This window comes from Salvelinus alpinus, chromosome 16, assembly GCF_045679555.1.
Source record: "Salvelinus alpinus chromosome 16, SLU_Salpinus.1, whole genome shotgun sequence".
NCBI lineage: Eukaryota > Metazoa > Chordata > Actinopteri > Salmoniformes > Salmonidae > Salvelinus > Salvelinus alpinus.
In genome coordinates, this window is record NC_092101.1 from 26044194 (window position 1) to 26071150 (window position 26957).

Genomic DNA, 26957 nt, shown 5'->3' on the forward strand with positions numbered 1-26957 from the left:
CACACACACACACACACGTGACTTGCCATCTCAGATATATTTAATAAATTAAAACAAGGTACAAAAAAGAAACAATGTACATTTCATCCCTGCTCCAACTCTCCTCCTCTTTGTCAGTGACAAACATACTCTCAGACAGTTCCCTTGACCGTAGGATGAAGTCAACCCTAGACACTGATCCGAAGTCAGTCTTGCATCTTCAGCCCATAATGGTTAAATTGAGGACCCACTGAGGGTAAGCTGATCCTAGATCTTTATCTAATGGCCAACTTATACCTAGAGCATTATCTCACAGCGTCACACTTACAGTATTTCATAATCTCCCAAAAACCACCCACCCCACCCCGTACCCCAAAAACACACACATGCTACATGTCTGCAGGCACCTAGTGACACGAAGAGGGATTGGACAGAGGTGATGTCATAAGGAAGCAGGAAGTACACATGGGAGCCAGCTGCTCCAATCGTTTCATCCATCCTAAATGGTACCCTATTCTCTGATCTCCATCTATTTTCATTTAGTAATTTCAGACGCAGTCTCAGTTCCATTCACAGAGAAAAGTTAAATTCCATCTCTCTCCAACTGCAAATACACTTCCTGAATAATCTTTATGACATCACTGACTACCCCTCCCAGTCTCGTTCTAGGCAGGCACCCGGTTGGGTGATAGGACTCAGGTTGCTTGTTGACAAGCACTGGTTAAGAGCAGTACGGTGTGTAGTTTGTTCTACTGGTTTATAGATCATACGAATGAGTTCATCTAGTCAATGGTTAGAACTTGTCAGTCAATCCAGGAAATATGGAGGTTAGTGGACTATTGCAGTTCTTGTGTGTTGTGAGCGGAGAACATTTAAGTGGAGTACTCAGTATATGTACTGTATGTAGGGGAGGACGAAGAGTGTCCAATGGAGGGACGGGATCCGTGTTTAAAAGGGGGTCTGTTTGTTTGGTAGGAGAAAGTGATGAAGGTCCGATATAAGTGCACTCAACAAGCGGGGAGGCAGACATTTGCTCACACTCGATCAACACTGCACACACACCCCTACACACACACACACACACACACAATTATGCACAACATAATTAATAGAGTTGCACGACTACAGTGACTGTACAGTCCACAGATAGGACAACACATCCCTATCTATTCCTTTCCTTTCCCTCCCCTCACAACACTTATCTCACCAACCTCTGCATCACTCTCTCCCTCACCTTTTCTCCCTCCTCATTGATCGATCATCAAATATTCTAGACTCTTGAGGAAACTACAGTTTTGTGTGTGTGTGTGTGTGTGTGTGTATATCGCTGGACAGGGGCAGGAGAGCAGACAGTATAATCTTCTGCTTTAGTTGGTCAGTGGTTCAACCTTCAATCAGCACATAATTCCCCATAAAGGCAAATATCAAATTAGACTAGTTCACATGACATTCTCAAAAGAAATTGGCAAACGTAAGAGCATTGGGGAGCGTGAGTCGGTGTTGTATGGTATACGGTATGCTGTTAATATGTGTCAGTCCACAGAATCCTGTCCCGTCATTGGTCCCTCTCTCTTCCTGTTTTGCAGCAGCAGGACTGGCACCCCCTTTGTTGCGTTATATAGATGTGTGTGTGTGTGTATATAAATATACAGTTGAAGTCGGAAGTTTACATACACTTAGGTTGGAGTCATTAAAACTAGTTTTTCAAACACTCCAAAAATTTCTTGTTAGCAAACTATAGTTTTGGTAAGTCGGTTAGGACTTTGTGCATGACAAGTAATTTTTCCAACAATTGTTTACAGACAGATTATTTCACTGTATCACAATTCCAGTGGGTCAGAAGTTTACATACACTAAGTTGACTGTGCCTTTAAACATCTTGGAAAATTCCAGAAAATGATGTCATGGCTTTAGAAGCTTCTGTTAGGCTAATTGACATCATTTGAGTCAATTGGAGGTGTACCTGTGGATGTATTTCAAGGCCTACGTTCAAACTCAGTGCCTCTTTGCTTGACATCATGGGAAAATCAAAAGATATCAGCCAAGACCTCAGAGAAAAAGTTGTAGACCTCCACAAGTCTGGTTTCCAAACGTCTGAATGTACCACGTTCAACTGTACAAACAATAGTACGCAAGTATAAACACCATGGGACCACACAGCCGTCATACCGCTCAGGAAGGAGACACGTACTGTCTCCTAGAGATAAACGTACTTTGGTGCGAAAAGTGCAAATCAATCCCAGAACAACAGCAAAGGACCTTGTGAAGATGCTGGAGGAAACAGGTACAAAAGTATCTATATCCACAGTAAAACAAGTCCTATATTTCGGCATAACCTGAAATGACGCTCAGCAAGGAAGAAGCCACTGCTCCAAAACCACCATAAAAAAGCCAGACTACGGTTTGCAACTGCACATGGGGACAAAGATCATATTTTTTGAAAAAAATGCCCTCTGGTCTGATGAAACAAAAATAGAACTGTTTGGCCATAATGACCATCGTTATGTTTGGAGGAAAAAGGGGAGGCTTGCAAGCCGAAGAACACCATCCCAACCGTGAAGCACGGGGGTGGCAGTATCATGTTGTGGGGGTGCTTTGCTGCAGGAGGGACTGGTGCACTTCACAAAATAGATGGCGTTATGAGAAAGGATAATTATGTGGATATATTGAAGCAACATCTCAAGACATCAGTCGGGAAGTTAAAGCTTGGTCGGTCGCAAATGGGTCTTCCAAATGGACAATGACCCCAATCATACTTCCAAAGTTGTGGCAAAATGGCTTAAGGACAACAAAGTCAAGGTATTGGAGTGGCCATCACAAAGCCCTGACCTCAATCCAAATCCATCCATTTGTGGGCTGAACTGAAAAAGCATGTGCATGCAAGGAGGCCTAGAAACCTGACTCTGTTACACCAGCTCTGTCAGGAGGAATGGGACAAAATTCACCCAACTTATTGTGGGAAGCTTGTGGAAGGCTACCCGAAACATTTGACCCAAGTTAAACAATTTAAAGGCAATGCTACCAAATACTAATTGAGTGTATGTAAACTTCTGACCCACTGGGAATGTGATGAAAGAAACAAAAGCTGAAATAAATAATTATAACTATTCTGAGGTTAAATGTATTTGGCTAAGGTATATGTAAACTTCCGACTTCAACTGTATATATATACAGTGGGGAGAACAAGTATTTGATACACTGCCGATTTTGCAGGTTTTCCTACTTACAAAGCATGTAGAGGTCTGTAATTTGTATCATAGGTACACTTCAACTGTGAGAGACGGAATCTAAAACAAAAATCCAGAAAATCACATTGTATGATTTTTAAGTAATTAATTTGCATTTTATTGCATGACACAAGTATTTGATCACCTACCAACCAGTAAGAATTCCGGCTCTCACAGACCTGTTCGTTTTCTTTAAGAAGCCCTCCTGTTCTCCACTCATTACCTGTATTAACTGCACCTGTTTGAACTCGTTACCTGTATAAAAGACACCTGTCCACACACTCAATCAAACAGACTCCAACCTCTCCACAATGGTCAAGACCAGAGAGCTGTGTAAGGACATCAGGGTTAAAATTGTAGACCTGCACAAGGCTGGGATGGGCTACAGGACAATAGGCAAGCAGCTTGGTGAGAAGGCAACAACTGTTGGCGCAATTATTAGAAAATGGAAGAAGTTCAAGATGACGGTCAATCACCCTCGGTCTGGGGCTCCATGCAAGATCTCACCTCGTGGGCATCAATGATCATGAGGAAGGTGAGGGATCAGCCCAGAACTACACGGCAGGACCAGGTCAATGACCTGAAGAAAGCTGGGACCACAGTCTCAAAGAAAACCATTAGTAACACACTACGCCGTCATGGATTAAAATCCTGCAGCGCACGCAAGGTCCCCCTGCTCAAGCCAGCGCATGTCCAGGCCCGTCTGAAGTTTGCCAATGACCATCTGGATGATCCAGAGGAGGAATGGGAGAAGGTCATGTGGTCTGATGAGACAGAAATAGAGCTTTTTGGTCTAAACTCCACTCGCCGTGTTTGGAGGAGGAAGAAGGATGAGTACAACCCCAAGAACACCATCTCAACCGTGAAGCATGGAGGTGGAAACATCATTCTTTGGGGATGCTTTTCTGCAAAGGGGACAGGACGACTGCACCGTATTGAGGGGAGGATGGATGGGGCCATGTATCGCGAGATCTTCGCCAACAACCTCCTTCCCTCAGTAAGAGCATTGAAGATGGGTCGTGGCTGGGTCTTCCAGCATGACACCGACCCGAAACACACAGCCAGGGCAACTAAGGAGTGGCTCCGTAAGAAGCATCTCAAGGTCCTGGAGTGGCCTAGCCAGTCTCCAGACCTGAACCCAATAGAAAATCTTTGGAGGGAGCTGAAAGTCCGTATTGCCCAGCGACAGCCATGAAACCTGAAGGATCTGGAGAAGGTCTGTATGGAGGAGTGGGCCAAAATCCCTGCTGCAGTGTGTGCAAACCTGGTCAAGAACTACAGGAAACGTATGATCTCTGTAATTGCAAACAAAGGTTTCTGTACGAATTATTAAGTTCTGCTTTTCTGATGTATCAAATACTTATGTCATGCAATAAAATGCAAATTAATTACTTAAAAATCATACAATGTGATTTTCTGGATTTTTGTTTTAGATTCCGTCTCTCACAGTTGAAGTGTACCTATGATAACAATCACAGACCTCTACATGCTTTGTAAGTAGGAAAACCTGCAAAATCGGCAGTGTATCAAATACTTGTTCTCCCCACTGTATATATATATATATATATATATATATATATATATATATACACACACACAGCTCAAAAAAATAAAGGGAACACTAAAATAACACATCCTAGATCTGAATGAATGAAATATTCTTATTAAATACTTTTTTCTTTACATAGTTGAATGTGCTGACAACAAAATCACACAAAAATTATCAATGTAAATCAAATTTATCAACCCATGGAGGTCTGGATTTGGAGTCACACTCAAAATTAAAGTGGAAAACCACACTACAGGCTGATCCAACTTTGATGTAATGTCCTTAAAACAAGTCAAAATGAGTCTCAGTAGTGTGTGTGGCCTCCACGTGCCTGTATGACCTCCCTACAACGCCTGGGCATGCTCCTGATGAGGTGGCGGATGGTCTCCTGAGGGATCTCCTCCCAGACCTGGACTAAAGCATCCGCCAACTCCTGGACAGTCTGTGGTGCAACGTGGCGTTGGTGGATGGAGCGAGACATGATGTCCCAGATGTGCTCAATTGGATTCAGGTCTGGGGAACGGGCGGGCCAGTCCATAGCATCAATGCCTTCCTCTTGCAGGAACTGCTGACACACTCCAGCCACATGAGGTCTAGCATTGTCTTGCATTAGAAAGAACCCAGGGCCAACCGCACCAGCATATGGTCTCACAAGGGGTCTGAGGATCTCATCTCGGTACCTAATGGCAGTCAGGCTACCTCTGGCGAGCACATGGAGGGCTGTGCGGCCCCCCAAAGAAATGCCACCCCACGACTGACCCACCGCCAAACCGGTCATGCTGGAGGATGTTGCAGGCAGCAGAACGTTCTCCACGGCGTCTCCAGACTCTGTCACGTCTGTCACATGTGCTCAATGTGAACCTGCTTTCATCTGTGAAGAGCACAGGGCGCCAGTGGCGAATTTGCCAATCTTGGTGTTCTCTGGCAAATGCCAAACGTCCTGCACGGTGTTGGGCTGTAAGCACAACCCCCACCTGTGGACGTCGGGCCCTCATACCACCCTCATGGAGTCTGTTTCTGACCGTTTGAGCAGACACATGCACATTTGTGGCCTGCTGGAGGTCATTTTGCAGGGCTCTGGCAGTGCTCCTCCTTGCACAAAGGCGGAGGTAGCGGTCCTGCTGCTGGGTTGTTGCCCTCCTACGGCCTCCTCCACGTCTCCTGATGTACTGGCCTGTCTCCTGGTAGCGCCTCCATGCTCTGAACACTACGCTGACAGACACAGCAAACCTTCTTGCCACAGCTCGCATTGATGTGCCATCCTGGATGAGCTGCACTACCTGAGCCACTTGTGTGGGTTGTAGACTCCGTCTCATGCTACCACTAGAGTGAAAGCACCGCCAGCATTCAAAAGTGACCAAAACATCAGCCAGGAAGCATAGGAACTGAGAAGTGGTCTGTGGTCACCACCTGCAGAACCACTCCTTTATTGGGGGTGTCTTGCTAATTGCCTATAATTTCCACCTGTTATCTATTCTTTTTGCACAACAGCATGTGAAATTTATTGTCAATCAGTGTTGCTTCCTAAGTGGACAGTTTGATTTCACAGAAGTGTGATTGACTTGGAGTTACATTGTGTTGTTTAAGTGTTCCCTTTATTTTTTTGAACACATATATACACTGCTCAAAAAAATCATCAGCACCTCATCAGGAGCATGCCCAGGCGTTGTAGGGAGGTCATACAGGCAAAGTGGAGGCCACACACACTACTGAGCCTCATTTTGACTTGTTTTAAGGACATTACATCAAAGTTGGATCAGCCTGTAGTGTGGTTTTCCACTTTAATTTTGAGTGTGACTCCAAATCTAGACCTCCATGGGTTGAGAAATTTGATTTCCATTGATAATTTTTGTGTGATTTTGTTGTCAGCACATTCAACTATGTAAAGAAAAAAGTATTTAATAAGAATATTTCATTCATTCAGATCTAGGATGTGTTATTTTAGTGTTCCCTTTATTTTTTTGAGCAGTGTATATATATGTATATATATATGTATATATATATATATATAAATATGTATATATATATATGTATATATGTGTATATATACACATATATATACACATACACATATATATACACACACATATATATATACACATATACACATATATACACATATATATATACACATATATACATATATACACATATATATATACACACATATATATATATATATATACACACACACATATATATATATACACATATACACATATATATGTGTATATACACATATACACATATATATGTGTATATATATATATATTTATGTATGTAAGTATATGTGTGTGTATATATATATATATATATATATATATATACAGTACCAGTCAAAGGTTTGGACACCAACTTATTCAAGGGTTTTTCTTTATTTTTACTATTTTCTACATTGTTGAAGAATAGTGAAAACATCAAAACTATGAAATAACACACATGGAATCATGTAGTAACCAAAAAAGTATTAAAAAAATTAAATATATTTTATATTCTTCAAAGTAGCTACCCTTTGCCTTGATGACAGCATTGCACACTCTTGGCATTCTTTCAAACAGCTTCACGAAGTAGTCACCTGGAATGCATTTCAATTAAAAAGGTGTGCCTTGTTAAAAATTAATTTGTGGAATTTCTTTCCTTCTTAATGCGTTTGAGCCAATCAGTTGTGTTGTGACAAGGTATACAGAAGATAGCCCTATTTGGTAAAAGACCAAGTCCATATTATGGAAAGAACAGCTCAAATAAGCAAAGAGAAACAACACTCCATCATTACTTTAAGACATGAAGGTCAGTCAAATAGAAACATCAAGAACTTTGAACGTTTCTTCAAGTGCAGTCGCAAAAACCATCAAGCGCTATGGTGAAACTGGCCCTCATGAGGACCACCACAGGAAAGGAAGACCCAGAGTTACCTCTGCTGCAGAGGATAAGTTCATTAGAGTTACCAGCCTCAGAAATTGCATCCCAAATAAATGCTTCACAGAGTTTCAAGTAACAGACACATCAACATCAACTGTTCAGAGACTGTGTGACTCAGGCCTTCATGGTCAAATTGGTGCAAAGAAACCACTACTAAAGGACACCAATAAGAAAAATAGACTTGTTTGGGCCAAGAAACACAAGCAATGGACATTAGACCGGTGGAAATCTGTCCTTTGATCTGATGAGTACAAATGTGAGATTTTGGGTTCCAACCGCCGTGTCTTTGTGAGACGCAGAGTAGGTGAACGGATGATCTCCGCATGTGCGGTTCCCACCGTGAAGCATGGAGGAGGTGTGATGGTGCTTTGCTGGTGACACTGTCTGTGATTTATTTAGAACTCAAGGCACACTTAACCAGCATGGCTACCACAGCTTTCTGCAGAAATACGCCACCCCATCTGGTTTGCGCTTAGTGGGACTATCATTTGTTTTTCAACAGAACAATGACCCAACACACCTCCAGGCTGTGTAAGGGCTATTTGACCAAGAAGGAGAGTGATGGAGTGCTGCATAAGATGACCTGGCCTCCACAATCACCCGACCTCAACCAATTGAGATGGTTTGGGATGAGTTGAATGGGCAGAGTGAAGGAAAAAGCAGCCAACAAGTGCTCAGCATATGTGGGAACTCCTTCAAGACTTTTGGAAAAGCATTACAGGTGAAGCTGGTTGAGAGAATGCCAAGAGTGTGCAAATTTGTCATCAAGGCAAAGGGTGGCTACTTTGAAGAATCTCAAATATAAAATATATTTTGATTTGGTTAACACTTTTTTGGTTACTATATGATTCTATATGTGTGTTATTTCATAGTTTTGATGTCTTCATTATTAATCTACAATGCAGAAAATAGTAAAAATAAAGAAAACCTTGGATGAGTAGGTGTGTCCAAACTTTTGACTGGTACTGTATATTTATTTAGTTTTCTTTCCAAAGATACAAAGATAAACTAGCTAGCTACGTACAGCAGGTATAGTACCACTATCATCTCAGATGCTAAACAACCAGGAAACAGCCTCTGAGCCATGGAAGATCCCAATGGAACAACAGAGCGAGAGAAAAGAGAGAAAGAGGATAAAGAGAGGGCATGCTGGGAGTTGAAGTCACAAAAGGGAAGAAGGAGAGATAGAGACAGGGGGAAAGAGAGGAAAGAAGGAGAGCAGCCTTCGTCAGACCGTTGAGTGGTGTGACAGAGCGCCATTCGTCCAATGGCTGGCCTGTATGGGGAGCTGTTTTCTGTTCTAGGGGGAGGGTCTAGTTTCAATCGTCCAAGGAAAACTTCAGTGTTGAGGGGTTTGTGGGTACTGTGGTACCGTGGCGTCCAGCCTGGGGAAGTCGTGGCAAGGTCAGGGTCAGTATTCAGCGGCGTACTCGGTCCCGTGAAGCCCTCTGCAGACTAGTGTAAACTCCTTCACTATGTCCTTCACCCTCCGCTTATTGACTCGCTCTCTAGAGGGAGAGCGGGAGGAGAGAGAAGGTGTCAGAGACAGAGAAAGAAAAGCTAACAGCAGCATTGCCTAGGTGAGTGAGCAAGTACGTGTGTGTGTGTGTGGTACCTGAGTATCTGTTGGGTGAAAGTGTCCTTCTGTTCTGTGGTGACCCTAGTGGAGGGGAAGCCTGCTGCCTGCAGCGCCTCTTTCAGCCACACAGTGAGAAGAGGGAAACAGTGCTTATTGAGACTGAACAGCACCTCAGAAAACTGGTCCATCAGACTACGAGATGAACCTCCCCCGATTGCCTGGAAAGAGAGAGAGAGAGGAAGAAAGGAAAGACCAGTCAATAAGGTGATGTTTCAGTATACAGTAAGACATGTAAAATACATTAGCGAGGATGCATGTAGGTTTACCTCTAGTACAGCCTGCAGCAGTAGTTTTCCATCCTCCTGCACCACTCTGGCCACTGGGGGCACATCTGAGCAACGGGGCAACAACTCAGTCTACGGCACACACACAGGGACAATCAGAGAGAACCACAAAACTAAGAACACATTTCAACAAGATCCACCTTGGTTAACCAAAAACATACAGTTCCCTCCGTATTTATTTGGACAGTCAAGCTAAAACCTTGGCTCTATACTCCAACATTTTGGAGTTTTTCCAAATTAGGCGAAAGTACAGAATGTCACCTTTTATTTGAGGGTATTTTCATGCATATCTGTTTTAATGTTTAAAAATGAAGGTACTTTATGTATATAGTCCCCCCATTTGAAGGTGTCATAAGTATTTGGACATATTCACTTATGGTGTATTAATGTAGTCAAAAGTTTAGTATTTGGTCCAATATTCCTAGCACGTAATGACTACATCAAGCTTGTGACTACAAACTTGTTGGATGCATTTGCAGTTTACTGTACATAAAGTTCTTTCATTTCTAAACAGCAAAACAGATATTAAAATACCCTCAAATACAAGGTGACATTCTTTACTAAAAAACATTTGATCTCAAATCCAAAATGCTGGAGTATAGAGCCAAATTAAAAATGTTTAGCTTTACTGTCCAAATAAATACAGAGGGCAGTGTGTGTGTGTGTGTGTGTGTGTGTGTGTGTGTGTGTGTGTGTGTGTGTACACTCACAAAGAACAAGCAGGTAGACTTCACTGTTGGAGCCTCTGGGAATTTGAGTGACAGTACTCCTACAGGAGAGTGAAGGGGGGGGGGGGGGCTTTAAAGAAACATAAAAATACAAAAGCTATTCTATTTAAACTATTTAAAGGGCGACTGCACTTCCTGATTTGGCCTCGTTTGGAAGATTGCACATTAAGCAGCCATGACTGACGACAAACGAGAGTGGTCTTGGTGGTGTGGTTTGATCTGGGTGTGTTATTATCTCCTACCCTAGCAGGTACTGTTGTTTGTCCCTCCTGAGTCACTGTAGCAACAACATAGCGTCTTCCTCAAAATAGTCACTTCCTATCAATTGTCAGAATTAATTTAAGATAAATCAAGAAATCTCTAATTAATTTTGAAGTTTTTGCCAAGGAGATCTTAGTCAATTTTACATCTCGCTAAGGTGTTTGGTGCAGTATTTCGCAAGTAACTTTTTTTCTGAGAATGATAACATGTCTACAACTTCATAATCTGCAAGCTGGGAAACTATCGTAAATAAAGCACAAGCTACACATTGTTTATCAGTGCCCAAAATCACTTGCTAGCTAAGTTTCAACTCTGTGTTCAGCACAGGCGAGTGGCAACGTGTGTACTTCGGTGCCGTTGTGTTTTTTACAACTTTCTCACTATTACCAGAGTGTTTCTGTCTGGCAGTGTTTCATAGGGAATCATGTTACAAAGCAGGTCGCGGGGGACACAGATGCTCGCAAATGGGTTTTGGAATATTGACAAGTTGCAGTTAGGATACAAGTGCGCGCTGATCGTCTCAATTCTAATTTTGCTCCAAAAGTGGCAGACTTGCGTGATTAACACTATCAAACATCAGTCTGATGCGCTGCATAAAGGACAGGTCTGTCTCACTGTCTGGAGGTTCTGGATGCTGTGATTGGATAGAGCGCGTGCAGCAGATAGAGCTTAATTAGCACAGCTGCTTCTCTCGTGTTAGTGAGCACTGGGCAAGTGGACATGATCGTAAACCCTCCAGTAAGTCGTGACAAACTCCTTTACAAAAGTCAGTTTTGGACGAGAATGACGTTATGTCCAAATTTATCCTATTTACACTTTGAAGTCAATTTTGACACTAGAATGAATGTTTCTAACTCACATCCATGCCACATAGAACCAACTTCTCTGGATTTAAATGGCCTAAGGGGCAGTTGACCTTTAAACACTTTCTAACAGTTTTACAGTGTGCGTGTTAAAAGGGACGCGGCAACACACACACAATGATCAGTGTGTGTGTTGGGAGCAAAGAGACACACACTTACCACAATGGAACACAGCTTTCACGTCAAGACTCTCAGACAAGAAGAGATCTGGCTTCCGTTTGAGGGCCTACAGTAGGAGGCAGACAGAGGCATGACACAGGGCAGGAGTCTGTGCCCCTACTCCATGGGTACACCCTCTCTCTGCCCCCCCCCCCCACTCTTCTAGCCTCGTAGACAGAACTGTGTCTGCTTTAAACAACTCCTTTGTCATTGCCATGTTCAACTGTTTACCCACAACGTCAGGAACAACTTGTAGCCCGAGCTGAACAACAAGAGGCAAATTCTGATTCTCCCTGATGTGTGACCTCGTTCACTACCCATCTGGGATTTAACAGCATTGGATTGGTGTAGACAAAGTGTTTCTTACACCAATCCAATGTTTTTAAATCCTTGAGGGGGAGTGAATGTGAGTTGGGCTAAAGGAGTTGTCTATAGCAGGTAAACAGATGAAGCTACCAGGCTAGACTACTCCACTCTCCCTACGACAAACTACCACTCATACAGTAAGTACACAACTCTGCTCCAATGCAAACTCAGCAAACAAACTGGAGAAAAACAAAAATAGAAAATTATTCAAAACTTAAGTCAAACTAAAGGCAATGATGGTTCTGTAGCTGCTGTATCAATTTCATTCTGATACACTATTTTTTCTCCCTTTTTTGGCCTGGTTGGATTGAATATGCAACATAAGTAAGTAAAGTACATGTACGGATAAATACAACTGATACTGTAATTAACTCATTCAGGATGGAGGAGGAGAGGGGGACAGAGGGAAGAGGAGAGGAGATCAGATCTATCCAAAGATTAAAGGAAGAAGAATGTAGAAGGAAGACAAAAATAAAAAAAGAGGGCAACCAATTCGCCTGAATTGATTAATTAATGGAATATTAATTAATTTGGGCTTTGATTGGCACTGGGCTGGAATTACATCAGAATAGGGGCGTGGCTCTGGGATTCTAACCAGTGAGGTCACTGGGAACTACAGCCCAGGGTCGTGTTCAGTAGGACAACTGAACATGAAAATGTTTCTTATTGGACACGTTCAGTTTGTCCCTCCTCCTTTCAAAACATTCTCTTGTTTTTTGCCTACTGGACATGACCTTGGTGAACTCTGAACCGAACTCCCTCATCTTCAGACAAAGGTGAAGCTTCTGGTTAGAGCCCTGAGTATTGAAGAAGACAGTCGGTCCTTCAATAGTGCCACCTACTGTCTATTCTCTGCCCTGCCATTATGATGGGTCGCCCTAGGACCCTTTTTAACAAACAACAGAAAGAGAAAGGAGAGAGAGCTAGAGATAACGAGACAGAGAGCGAGAGAGAGAGACGCAGAGAGACAGAGAGAGAATGAGAGAGTGAGACAAAGAGACAGAAAGAGACAGAGAGAGAGAGACAGAGAGATTGAGAAACCCAAAGTGAATGAAATAAGAAACCAAAAACACACCTGAGCTTGGAGTTGCATAAATGAATCAACAATATCAGGATGATCCCTGGGTCCTAAAATATAATAAAGATGAAACTTAACAAATCATAAAGAGAATAATAATAATATACAAACAGCAACTCAACCGATTCAACAGTCATGTGGAAAGAAAAGAGAACAGAAAAGATCTCATTGAAATAATTGTCACACGTGAGTAAAGAACAAACAAAGGGGAGAGAGAGGGAGGAGGGGCGTGTGAAGCTTTGGAAGAGTCTCAGAAAAACAGGGAGCGGTTGAACGAACAGAAAACAGGTAGAGAAAGAGAAGACATGGGTTCCATTTGGAGATAAAAAAGAAAGTAGTAACGAGAGAAAGGAACAAATCTAAAAATAACAAAAGTGGGTTTGGAGTGGGGAACCCAGGAGGCACCTCTGTTACTGTGACGCTTCAGAGAAAAAGGGGCGTCCAGTCCCAAATCAACCTCTAGCCTCTATCCCCTTCCCCTGGACTAGCCCCTATGCATCTCCCCTAGACTATACACCCTAGGGGCTTGTAATGTCATACGATAGGCAATATGATATTTTTCTGTGTGGCTTACAACCATCCATGTGCCAAGGGGGTAGGGGCTGGGGGTCGATTTGGGATTGGGTCAATAGAACCCCTGACCCCTACCCCCACCCACCCCCCAAAAGGTGAACACTTGGGAGGCAACCCTTCCCTTCACTGTTCCCAGACTCCAAACAAGACCCAAGACCCCACCTTACAGGCTTATTCAGTGGGGTGCAACCCAGATAGAAATGCAATGTATAGAGCACACACAATTCTGTTCTGTAAAACCGAGAGGACTGTCTGTTCTACACAATACATTTCTATATGAACCTTGTTCTGCAACAACATTCTGTGATGTTTTGTAACGTTGCACCATACTGTATACGATACAGGCCACAGTGTAACATTTAAGGTCACCTGCTCAGAAAGAAAGAGTTAAAGAAAGGAGAGGCAGCCATTATCAATCAAACACAGTCAAAGCAGAAGAGGGAGTAGGGAATGAGAGGACAACTAAAAAGGGAGAAGAGAAGGCTGGACAGTATTCAGATAACAACCACTGGATAATGTCAGTGTGAAAAACAGAACTTCCTTCTAATGCTTTTTCTTTTCTAATTCTCCATTGCAGCACAGGAGGACAGAGGATGCATATCAATAATCTAACGTGACTTCCTCTCCTCATCGCCTCCCCTTCATCTGCACTCATCTAAAAACACTGCAATATGATGCAATAGGTGCTTTCAACATTCCAGCTCCAAGGAGAGGAGACAAGGACTTTAGACTATTGAGATGCAGCCATTGTATTTCCCCTGCTGCTGAAAGCAGGAGTGTGTGCAGGTTTCCTGTCAATCAAAATCACCCAAAAGAAAAACAGACAAATATCACCCCCCTCCCCTGCAGGACCCCCTACCTTGCTGGAAGATGGAGAGTGTTACCGAGGTAACCAGCTCAAATAGAGCCTTGATGGGAGGGAAGTTGTCCGTCTCACTGGCAAATATATGGACCATCTGTCAAATACAACCACAGACGGTTTCACACTGGTCAAGGTGTTTGTGTGTGTGCCTCTGATGCGTGTGAGTGTGTATTGTGTATGCGTGAGTGTGTTCAAGCGTGTGTTTGTGTGTGTACCTGTCGTGTGAGGTCCAGTGCTGAGGCTTGTGGTATGGTACTGTACATCTGTCCTAGCATCTCACTGAGCTGAGACACCATGGGGGCAAAGTCATGGAGGAGAGTCTTCACCGACTTCTCAAAGATAGCACACACGGCCTGGGAGGAGGGAGGGAGACAGAAACTGTTCATTTTCAGCTTGTTCAGGTCAGATTTTGTTATGCTTCATTAAAAAAAATATCACTATAGGTCTGTTCAGTGTGTGCTTGTCTCACCTCCACCACCTGAGAGTCGTTGAGCCACTTGCTGAGGACCGTCTGAATGAGAGCAAAGACCTGCTGTAGGACCACCACCACCTAGAACACACACATGTTAGTTTGAGTAACCTAGACAACGCTAAACACTCCCACAATGAAAACGCTAAACACTCCCACTGAGCTGGCGTGTGCCTGGGTGTTAATGGTGGTGTCTCTCACCGGGTTAGGTCCTGGTGGTGGCGGGGCTGTTTTCACAGGTGGCGCTGTGCCCTCTCCTGATTCGTCCTCCTGCTTGCTGATGTCCAGCGTAGTGAAGAGATTAGATAACAGACCCAGGATGTGGATTATCGCTAGTTTATTGGACGGGTTGGGCTGGAGAGAGGGATGAGGGAGGGAGAGAAAGACGAGAAAGTAAGTCATTAGCTTCAGGGAGCCAGACAAACAAGATTTGCCATGTCTTAACAAGTGAAACAAAAAGAGAAACAGTGAAAGAACATGAAAGAGAGAGGGATGAAGTGAAAAGGACAGAACTTATTCTGAAGAAGTGAAAAAGAGAAGAGATGATTTTGGGTGTGTCAGTTAGTTGATGGCTTCATCTTTCTGCAGATTTCAGACACACGCTCTCCAGGGTGACAACACTAATTAAAGCTTTGTTAGTACCGATTTAATCACCGCTCTGTATCCATGACAACGGAACTGTGGCTTACAAGGGAGGCGTAATGCAGCTGGGCTGACTCCCTTCGCTTAATGAGCAATGTTGCTACTGAACACACACACACACACACACACACACACACACACACACACACACACACACACACACACACACACACACACACACACACACACACACACACACACACACACTTCAGAGTTGAGATAGGTGTGTGCAACTTGGACTTATACCCAAATCATTCCCTGACGTCAATGGGTGAAAAGATCTGGACACTCGACTCAAATTAAGTCAGAATACCACCCTAAATGCATAAAAGCAGACAATGGTTGTACTGTAGCTTACAATATAGTGGAGGTGCAGTTTCACCTCTTGCCTCAAGGTGCCAGTGTTTGTCAGGCTGCACAGACAACCTGATTCCCTAGTCTGACGTCATGGCTATAAATCACACAATCAGACAGGTAGAAAGGGAGAGGGAGAGAAAGAGACGGGCAGCGAGAGAAGCGAGAGGCAGCGAGAGGAGAGAGAGAGGCAGCAAGAGGCAGAGAGAGAGGCAGCAAGAGGCAGAGAGGAGAGAGAGAGACAGGCAGCGAGAGGAGAGGCAGAGAGGAGAAAGAAGGCAGAGAGGTGAGAGAGAGAGCGAGAGACAGGCAGAGAGGAGAGAGAGACTGAGACAGGCATCGAGAGGACACGCAGAGAAGAGAGCGAGAGAGAGTGAGACAGGCAGCGAGAGGAGAGGCAGAGAGAGTGAGACCGGCAGCGAGAGGAGAGGCAGAGCGAGAGAGTGAGACCGGCAGCGAGAGGAGAGGCAGAGAGGAGGACAAGCACCTGCCTGGAGGTGACAGCATTCCCTCCCCCATATGCCCCCCCTAGGCACAACTATGACAACATAACCAACAAAAACGGGTCACAACTCCTGCAGCTCTGTCGCATGCTGGGCATATACATAGTCAATGGTAGGCTTCTAGGGTACTCCCATGGTTGGTACACCTATAGCTCATCTCTTGGCAGTAGTACTGTAGACTTCTTTATCACTGACCTCAACCCAGAGTCTCTCAGAGCGTTCACAGTCAGCTCACTGACACCCCTCTATCAGATCACAGCAAAATCACTGTCTACTTGAACAGTGCAATAGTCAATCATGAGGCATCAAAGCCAAAGGAACTGAGTAATATTAAGAAATGCTATAGATGGAAGGAATGTGGTGTGGAAACCTACCAAAAAACAATTAGGCAACAACAAATTCAATCCCTTTTAGACAACTTCCTGGACAAAACGTTCTACTGTAATAGTGAAGGTGTAAACCTAGCAGTAGAAAATCTTAACAGTATATTTGACCTCTCAGCTTCCCTATCAAATCTAAAAATTTCAAACAGAAAGCTCAATGTAATTGAATAATCCATAGACTAACCACTTCTGGGAAAATTGGAAAACACTAAACAAACAACATGAAGATTTATCTATCCAAAATGGAGACATATGGGTAAACCACTTCTCCAATCTTTTTGGCTCTATAACAAATAACAAACAGCAAAAACATATACATGATCAAATACAAATCTTAGAATCAACTACTAAAGACTACCAGAACCCATTAGATTCTCCAATTACCTTGAATGAACTACAGGACAAAATAAAAACACTCGTTGATGGTATCCTCAATTAAATGATAAAATATACAGACAACAAATTCCAATTGGCTATACTAAAACTCTTTAACATCATCCTTTGCTCTGGCATCTTCCCTAATATTTGGAACCAAGGACTGATCACCCCAATCCACAAAAGTGGAGACAAATTTGACCCCAATAACTACCGTGGGATATGCATCAACAGCAACCTTGAGAAAATCCTCTGCATTATCATTAACAGCAGACTCGTACATTTCCTCAGTGAAAACAATGTACTGAGCAAATGTCAAATTGGCTTTTTACCAAATTATCGTACGACAGGCAAAGTCTTCTCATGCTTTGTTGATTTCAAAAAAGCCTTTGACACAATTTTTGTCATGAGGGTCTGCTATACAAATTGATGGAAAATGGTGTTGGGGGAAAAACATACAACATCATAAAATCCATGTACACAAACAACATGAGCGCTGTTAAAATAGGCAAAAAACACACACATTTCCTCCCACAGGGCCGTGGGGTGAGACAGGGATGCAGCTTAAGCACCACTATCTTCAACATAAAAATCAACAAATTTGCGAGGGCACTAGAACAGTCTGCAACACTCGGCCTCACCCTACTAGAATCTGAAGTCAAACGTCTACTGTTTGCTGATGATCTGGTGCTTCTGTCAACAACCAAGGAGGGCCTACAGCAGCACCTAGATATTCTGCCAGACCTGGGCCTTGACAGTAAATCTCAGTAAGTCCAAAATAATGGTCATCCAAAAAAGGTCCAGTCACCAGGAACACAAATACAAATTCCATCTTGACACCGTTGCCCTAGAGCACACAATAAACGATACATACCTTGGCCTAAACATCAGCGCCACAGGTAACTTCCACAAAGCTGTGAACGAAGAGTGAGAGAGACAAGGCAATAAAGGCATTCTATGTCATCAAAAGGAACATAAAATTTGACATACCAATTCGGATCTGGCAAAAAATATTTGAATCAGTTATAGAACCCATTGCCCTTTACGGTTGTGAGGTCTGGGGTCCGCTTACCAACCAAGAATTCACAAAATGGGACAAACACCAAATTGAGACTCTGCATGCAGAATACGTCAAAAAATATCCTCAGTGTACAACGTAAAACACCAAAAATTGCATGCAGAGCAGAATTATGCCGATACCCGCTAATTATAAAAATCCAGAAAAGAGCCGTTCAATTCTACAACCACCTAAAATAAAGGGATTCCCAAACCTTCCATAACAAAGCCGTAACCTACAGAGAGATGAATCTGGAGAAGAGTCCCCTAAGCAAGCTGGTCCTGGGGTTCTGTTCACAAACACACCCCACAGAGCCTCAGGATAGCAACACAATCAGGCCCAACCAAATCATGAGAAAAGAAAAAGATAATTACTTGACACATTGGAAAGAATTCACAAAAAAACATAGCAAACTAGAATGCTATTTGGCCCTAAACAGAGAGTACACAGTGGCAAAATACCTGACCACTGACTGACCCAAACTTAAGGAAAGCTTTGACTATGTACAGACTCAGTGAGCATAGCATAGCCACCAAAGTATGTTCATCTCTAGGAGACAGAACGCATCTCCTTCTTGAGCGGTATGACGGCTGCGTGGTCCCATGGTGTTTATACTTGCGTACTATTGTTTGTACAGTTGAACGTGGTACCTTCAGACGTTTGGAAATTGCTCCCAAGGATGAACCAGACTTGTGGAGGTCTACAACTTTTTTTCTGAGGTCTTGGCTGATATCTTTTGATTTTCCCATGATGTCAAGCAAAGAGGCACTGAGTTTGAAGGTAGGCCTTGAAATACATCCACAGGTACACCTCCAATTGACTCAAATTATGTCAATGAGCCTGTCAGAAGCTTCTAAAGCCATGACATCATTTTCGGGAATTTTCCACGCTGTTTAAAGGGACCATCAACTTAGTGTATGTAACTTCTGACCCACTGGAATTGTGATACAGTGAATTGTAAGTGAAATAATCTGTCTGTAAACAATTGTTGGAAAAATTACTTGTGTCATGTACAAAGTAGATGTTCTAACCGACTTGCCACAACTATAGTTTGTTAACAAGAAATTTGTGGAGTGGTTGAAAAACGAGTTTTAATGACTCCAACCTAAGTGTATGTAAACTTCTGACTTCAACTGTATATAATACGACATGTGTAATGTCTTTATTCTTTTGGAACTTCTGTGAGTGTAATGTTTACTGTTCATTGTTATCATATAACACGTTTGTATATTATCCACTTCACATGCTTTGGCAGTGTTAACATATGTTTCCCATGTCAATAAAGCCCCTTGAATTGAAAGGCAGCAAGAGAAAAGGCAGAGAGAGAGAGATGAAACTCTTCATTTGAACTGACATCTCTGTTCACCCAGACACTCAGGTCTCTGCTGACTCCAGAACAATAGATCAGGGGAGAGAGACTAATTCAACACTGATAATGTCACATCCTTATTTTTAGTTAATGTCAGCTCCTTATTTTGAGAAAATGTCAAATCCTTATTTTTAGCTCCTATATGAAGGCCCAGATTCATTAGATGTGACATTTAATAAAGTAAGAATCTGGTGTGTGTGTGTGCTGTGTCAGAGTGTGTGTGTCTTATGTCCCTGTGATTCAGTAGCCCATGGCTTAGTAATGAAGCCAATCTGGTCCCACAGAGAAATGTTCAACTGTTCATATGGACACAGTCCAACAGGGAGGAGGGAGGAGAGAGGAAGAGGGAGAGTGTGTGTGCGTGTTGCATCCATGCAGACACAAGGTCTGTTCATATGGCCCCAGTCCAATAGAGAGAGGAAAGTATGCCACTTTAACACTGTTACCACAGTGTGTGTTGTTTGTGTGTGTGTACCGTCTCATCCGCTAGTTTCTCAAGTTGCTGTATGTAGGGTGTAATGAGGGAGTGCAGGTTCCTCAGTATCTCCTCCACAGGCAGAGCAGACAGCAGGAAGCCCAAGGCCTGCATCAGCCACATACACTGACTGGTCTGAAGTGGGAGAGAGGAAGGGAGGAGAGGTAGAGCGAGGAAGAGAGAGGAGGCGGAGGAAGAGGGAGGAAGAGAGAGAGGTGGAAGAGGGAGGAAGAGAGAGAGGTGGAAGAGGGAGGAAGAGAGAGAGGAGGTGGAAGAGAGAGAGGAAGAGAGGAGGTGGAAGAGAGAGAGGAAGAGAGGAGGTGGAAGAGGGAGGAAGAGAGAGAGGAAGAGGGAGGAAGAGAGAGAGGAAGAGGGAGAGAGGAGGTGGAAGAGAAAAAGAGAGAGAACATTATACATTTCCAGGCCTTTGAAAGATAATGTGACCCTTTGTGTAAGTGCTGTTTGCTAGCTGCCATCCATCAGTCTTGTCACCAGCTCTAACCTTGCTCTTTGTTTTCATGACAGAATGGGCTGACTCATTATATTGTCTCGTGTACACTCCCTGTGCTTGATTTTATTTTATTGAATACGCTCATTGTTGCATGTAGTAAATGCGCAGATAATAAAGTTATTTGAATTTTGACACTGTCCCAGACTTTCATTATACATGTTTAGAGTGGGTCCAGTGAGTTGGCACATTGGGGTTTTGGCTTGCATTATTTCCAGACAGGACTAGAACTGACCTTGTGAATCTGCTTGATCAGCACCTCCTGTGAAGAAGAGAGGATAGCAGAAGTATCAGTAGAATTATTTATATTGACTCAAATGTAATAAAAACATGAAATGTGATATACAGCACACACACACACACACAAACCTGTGATACAGCCACTATATTTGTAGCGTAGGGCGGCAGGTCGTATTTGCACTCTCTGCAGATCTTCTTGAGTGTGGAGACAGAGGAGACGGAGAGGTCTGGGTTCCCTAAGGCCTGGAGTACCAGAGGTAAAACACTACTCAACATCACCGGGTGGTCCGCCAACCACTCTGCTAGAGCTCCTACAGGGAGGAGGGAGAAGAACACAGTGGATGAAAAGATTTAAGACAGTAACACTGTACGCTACAGGAAACAAACAAAGGAGTCTGATGCTTTTCCTGTCCAAATATTATTTTTTCTCTCCTTGTGATTCCCGGGATGAACAAGACAAAGAAATGACAGCTATGACCGTATCAATACCTATAGTGAACATAACGGTGTCGGCCAGTTGGACGTTGTTGATGCTAATTCTGGGGATGAGTCCAATCAGGCCTGGGATAACATCAGAGTAGTTGACATCTATTGTCTCCGCTATCGACTGGAACCCATATAACAACGCTTCTGTATGCTGGAAGAGACAAACGGCTTCAGACAGTGCGTGGTTGTTCAGTGTGTGTGTGTGTGTGTGTGTGTGTGTGTGTGTGTGTGTGTGTGTGTGTGTGTGTGTGTGTGTACACACTGTACCTGCCATGACGAGGCTTGTTCTGTGTTGGTCAGTATTCGTCCTAGTTTCTCATACAGGTTACTGAGCAGCTCAGCTCCTAGCATCTCATACACATACATCAGAGTGTCGGAGATATCCACCCTGGAACACACGTGTTACCAACAGAAGGCAAGGTTTTGTTATAGAGGTGGAACTATCAATACTATGGGGGAAAGTGGTGTGTTTACAAGGTTCTGTTTTGGGTCCACTGCTTTTTTCTATTGAGTTAATATGTACAAATCATGTGTTTACCAGGAATGCAAACTAGTGAGGGCCCAAAAAGTGACACTTTTTTTGTTGTTGCATTGAAACATGAAAAAAATCCCTGCTCGGGGAAATGCAGGCTTTAACTAATTAAACAACAAAGAATATGACCTACATGATCAGTCTCTGTGTGTAAAATAAAACGTGGTTAATGTGAACCGAACAAACAGCTAAAAAATGTAAAGAAAGCAATCCAATGATATTTGTTGCCTAGACTTACTGCAAATGACACTCAAGTCTTGAGAAAAAACAATACACTGATATTACAGTTAGCCATGACAGCCTTTATAATAGAACGCTTGTTACCATGACAGCCTTTATAATAGAAAGCTTGTTACCATGACAGCCTTTATAATAGAACGCTTGTGACCATGACAGCCTTTATAATAGAACGCTTGTGACCATGACAGCCTTTATAATAGAACGCTTGTGACCATGACAGCCTTTATAATAGAACGCTTGTGACCATGACAGCCTTTATAATAGAACGCTTGTGACCATGACAGCCTTTATAATAGAACGCTTGTGACCATGACAGCCTTTATAATAGAACGCTTGTTACCATGACAGCCTTTATAATAGAACGCTTGTGACCATGACAGCCTTTATAATAGAACGCTTGTTACCATGACAGCCTTTATAATAGAACGCTTGTTACCATGACAGCCTTTATAATAGAACGCTTGTGACCATGACAGCCTTTATAATAGAACGCTTGTTACCATGACAGCCTTTATAATAGAACGCTTGTTACCATGACAGCCTTTATAATAGAACGCTTGTTACCATGACAGCCTTTATAATAGAACGCTTGTGACCATGACAGCCTTTATAATAGAACGCTTGTTACCATGACAGCCTTTATAATAGAACGCTTGTGACCATGACAGCCTTTATAATAGAACGCTTGTTACCATGACAGCCTTTATAATAGAACGCTTGTTACCATGACAGCCTTTATAATAGAACGCTTGTGACCATGACAGCCTTTATAATAGAACGCTTGTTACCATGACAGCCTTTATAATAGAACGCTTGTTACCATGACAGCCTTTATAATAGAACGCTTGTTACCATGACAGCCTTTATAATAGAACGCTTGTGACCATGACAGCCTTTATAATAGAACGCTTGTTACCATGACAGCCTTTATAATAGAACGCTTGTGACCACACACATCTAAATATTGCACTTGGGGAAAAAAACATCTTAAAGTAGAAATAGAATGAAACAAACAGGCATTCTATTTTTGCTCTATTATAGTGGCCACTATAGACATTGATCAAGTGCACAAGGCTACATGTGTGCAAAGATAACATTCACTGAGTAAAAAATATTATAATCCTCCCTCACTCACATGTGTTACTGTCAAGTTCAACACAACAAAAACAATATCTTTGGGCTACACTGCACATTATTACCTTGTCCACAGGCAGAAAGTGTACATCTGTTCTACAATATGCCAGCAAAAGTGAGAAAGAGGGAAAGTTTTTAATGTTCCTTTCACCTCTATAATGGCATCCAGTTTAATAAGCCAGGCCCAGCTCCAGCTACACTGGATTCCTGAATCCACTTATTTAACAAGCAACGCCTAATTTTTACTTAATTCTCTCATTCTGAAAATTAACCACATACTGTAGAGGGAAAACATTAGTTAACAGATAACTAGTTAACGAACTAACCGCTAAAATTTCACACAGATTGCCAGGGTCCAGTAAGCAACTAACGCGTTGTAACTTGAGGAACAGAAAGGAGTCGTATACCAGTTAATACTATAGAGAATTAGTTAGGTTACTAATGTTAGCTCATTTGATGTTGTAACGTTTTATTAGCAAGCAAATTTCACACCATAAACTCTATTATATGATCAAATAAGTTGGCTAATGTTGCTCAACATTTCTCTGGCTAGCTAACGGAAAATAGGATCCAGCTAGCAAGGTACTCAACAATGCTAATACTTGTTCCACCACACTTTCTCCCTCACCTCAAACTTTCCAAATGACAGTTGTTTTCGGTTACAGCTCATGAAGTACGCTTCATCACCTTCTCACCCTGTCTCCGTGGTCAGGCTTCTCACCTAACCTTACCTCTTCCTTATCGTTCAGGGGACACGCTAGTGTAACTGACGCGCTGCCTTTCCAGAGGCGCGCTGATGCTGTAACTAGTAAGTTGGTTGTCTCTTCTTTCTTCAGTCGCGTGCTGCATTCTGTTGTTATGTAAACGATTGGCTGAGCCTTGGATACAGCAGCCAGTATTGCTCCAAATGCGCATCAATCGTTCGCTTACAGCCAGTAGTGATCTTTTCTCATCGGATCTACACGGATCACCTATTTTGGATTCAAAACAGCAAATTTTGCCAAAAGGTGACTAGTTTGCATCCCTGGTTTACACCTGAAATCAGCACACCAAGACAGTCGTGAAGAGGGCACAACAAAACCTATTCCCCCTCAGGAGACTGAAAAGATTTGACATGGATCCTCAAAAGGTTTTACAGCTGCACCATCGAGAGCATCCTGACGGTTTGCATCACTGCCTGGTATGGCAACTGCTCGGCCTCTGATCGCAAGGCACTACAGAGGGTAGTGCGTATGGCCCAGTACATCACCGGGGCAAAGCTTCCTGCCATCCAGGACCTCTATACCAGGCGGTGTCAGAGGAAGGCCCTAAAAATTGTCAAAGACTCCAGCCACCCTAGTCATAGACAGTTCTCTCTGCTACCGCACGGCAAGCTGTACCAGAGCGACAAGTCTAGGACCAAGAAGCTTCTAAACAGCTTCTACACCCAAGCCATAAGACTCCTGAACACCTAATCAAATGGCTACCCAGATTATTTGCACCCCCCCTCTTCTACACTGCTGCTGCTCTCTGTTATTGTCTATGCATAGTCACTTTAATAACTCTACTTACATGTACATATTACCTCAATTGCCACGACACCGGTGCCCCCGCACATTGACTCTGTACCGGTACCCCCTAAATATATAGCCTCGCTATTATTATTTTACTGCTGCTCTTTAATTATTTGTTTTTCTTATCTCTTACTTTTTTTGTAGGTATTTACTAAAAGCTGCATTGTTGGTTAGGGCTTATAAGTAAGCATTTCACTGTAAGGTTTACACCTGTTGTACTCAGAGCATGTGACAAATAAAATTTGATTTGAAATAGAAGGCACCATTTAACTCTGCAGGGACTAACAGCAGGGCTTGATTTCATACTGTGCTGTTAGTAATGTGCTTCTGAGCATCTGATGATCTGTTACTCAGACAAACGTTTTCATCCATAAGACATTTGTGCCCTCATCTGCCACTTAACTTACAGGCTGGTACAATCACACACGCTCATCTGCTGACCAATAGACCTGTCAGCAAATCACATTTCTCTCTCTCACACATCCCCATCCACACTCTTGTACCTGTAGATCCTGAACTGCTCCTTCTCATCCGAGGACCATGATGCGTACTCCTGGTCAGAGGGGAACTGGGCTTTATGCAGCAAAACATCCACCAGCTGGAAATACACTGGTCTATAAACCTGCAGATACACCGCCTGTCTCTCAGAGTCAAACGACATAATGTCGTCCTGGAAAGAGAGAAAGTGTGTGCTGTTAAGTGGTGGTATTCTGAACAGGGTAGTTGGGGTTAGGGTGTAACGTTAGTGTCCTGGGTTAAAGTGTAGGGGACTGGGTTACAGTGCAGGGGTTAGGGTGCATACCTGTAGTGTGTACCAGAAGGTGAGTGTGAGGGAGCTGGTCGTCTCGTTGACTGGGTAGTGTCCTGGTATCCCAGTACAGAACATGATCATGTTGACCAAAGCCAGAAAGCCCTGCCAGTGCTCTACCTGCTCCAAAAGAGCCCTGAGAGAGAGATAGAGAGAGAGAGAGAAAACGGGAGCGAGAGAGTAAGTGAGAGAAACGGACAAAGCCAAGTAAACTAGGTCAGTAGTTAAGGAGAGTAAGGTGAGGTGGGGTGGGACAGGCAGGGATGTTTCTCTATATAGAGTGAGGTGGGGTGGGACAGGCAGGGATGTTTCTCTAGATAGGGTGAGGTGGGGTGGGACAGGCAGGGATGTTTCTCTAGATAGGGTGAGGTGGGGTGGGACAGGCAGGGATGTTTCTCTAGATAGAGTGAGGTGAGGTGGGACAGGCAGGGCTGTTTCTCTAGATAGGGTGAGGTGGGGTGGGACAGGCAGGGATGTTTCTCTAGATAGGGTGAGGTGGGGTGGGACAGGCAGGGATGTTTCTCTAGATAGGGTGAGGTGGGGTGGGACAGGCAGGGATGTTTCTCTAGATAGAGTGAGGTGAGGTGGGACAGGCAAGGCTGTTTCTCTAGATAGAGTGAGATGAGGTGGGGTGGGACAGGCAGGACTGTTTCTCTAGATAGAGTGAGGTGAGCTGGGGTGGGACAGACAGGACTGTTTCTCTAGATAGAGTGAGGTGAGGTGGGGTGGGACAGGCAGGGCTGTTTCTCTAGATAGAGTGAGGTGGGGTGGGACAGGCAGGGATGTTTCTCTAGATAGGGTGAGGTGGGGTGGGACAGGCAGGGCTGTTTCTCTAGATAGAGTGAGGTGGGGTGTGAAAGGCAGGGCTGTTTCTCTAGATAGAGTGAGGTGGGGTGGGACAGGCAGCGCTGTTTCTCCAGATAGAGTGAGGTGGGGTGGGACAGGCAGGGCTGTTTCTCTAGATAGAGTGAGGTGGGGTGGGACAGGCAGGGCTGTTTCTTTAGATAGAGTGAGGTGGGGTGTGAAAGGCAGGGCTGTTTCTCTAGATAGGGTGGGGTGAGGTGGGACAGGCAGGGCTGTTTCTCTAGATAGAGTGAGATGAGGTGGGGTGGGACAGGCAGGACTGTTTCTCTAGATAGAGTGAGGTGAGGTGGGGTGGGACAGGCAGGACTGTTTCTCTAGATAGAGTGAGGTGAGGTGCGGTGGGACAGGCAGGACTGTTTCTCTAGATAGAGTGAGGTGAGGTGAGGTGGGGTGGGACAGGCAGGGCTGGTTCTCTAGATAGAGTGAGGTGAGGTGGGGTGGGACATGCAGGGCTGGTTCTCTAAATAGAGTGAGGTGA

The 26957-nt window shown here is 43.6% G+C and overlaps 1 protein-coding gene across 2 annotated transcripts in view; it reads right to left on the bottom strand.

The window, feature by feature from the left end:
• Nucleotides 1-7094: 7094 nt before the first annotated feature.
• ipo13b (importin 13b) overlaps nucleotides 7095-26957 on the bottom strand; it is a 49783-nt gene continuing 29920 nt past the window's right edge. The window contains exons 7-23 of one of the 2 annotated variants that reach the window (XM_071345633.1): nucleotides 25610-25751; nucleotides 25311-25477; nucleotides 21616-21736; nucleotides 21352-21499; nucleotides 20992-21173; nucleotides 20858-20884; nucleotides 20115-20249; nucleotides 15158-15310; nucleotides 14957-15037; nucleotides 14703-14840; nucleotides 14485-14581; nucleotides 13050-13102; nucleotides 11609-11675; nucleotides 10308-10366; nucleotides 9580-9669; nucleotides 9290-9471; nucleotides 7095-9182 (exon numbers count right to left, since the gene is read on the bottom strand). In XM_071345633.1, the coding sequence (XP_071201734.1) occupies nucleotides 9086-9182; nucleotides 9290-9471; nucleotides 9580-9669; nucleotides 10308-10366; nucleotides 11609-11675; nucleotides 13050-13102; nucleotides 14485-14581; nucleotides 14703-14840; nucleotides 14957-15037; nucleotides 15158-15310; nucleotides 20115-20249; nucleotides 20858-20884; nucleotides 20992-21173; nucleotides 21352-21499; nucleotides 21616-21736; nucleotides 25311-25477; nucleotides 25610-25751 (1939 nt within the window). In that variant the 3' untranslated portion in view covers nucleotides 7095-9085. Of the gene's footprint in view, nucleotides 9183-9289; nucleotides 9472-9579; nucleotides 9670-10307; nucleotides 10367-11608; nucleotides 11676-13049; nucleotides 13103-14484; nucleotides 14582-14702; nucleotides 14841-14956; nucleotides 15038-15157; nucleotides 15311-20114; nucleotides 20250-20857; nucleotides 20885-20991; nucleotides 21174-21351; nucleotides 21500-21615; nucleotides 21737-25310; nucleotides 25478-25609; nucleotides 25752-26957 lie in introns of those variants that run through there. The other variant, XR_011668323.1, reaches the window with a different exon arrangement.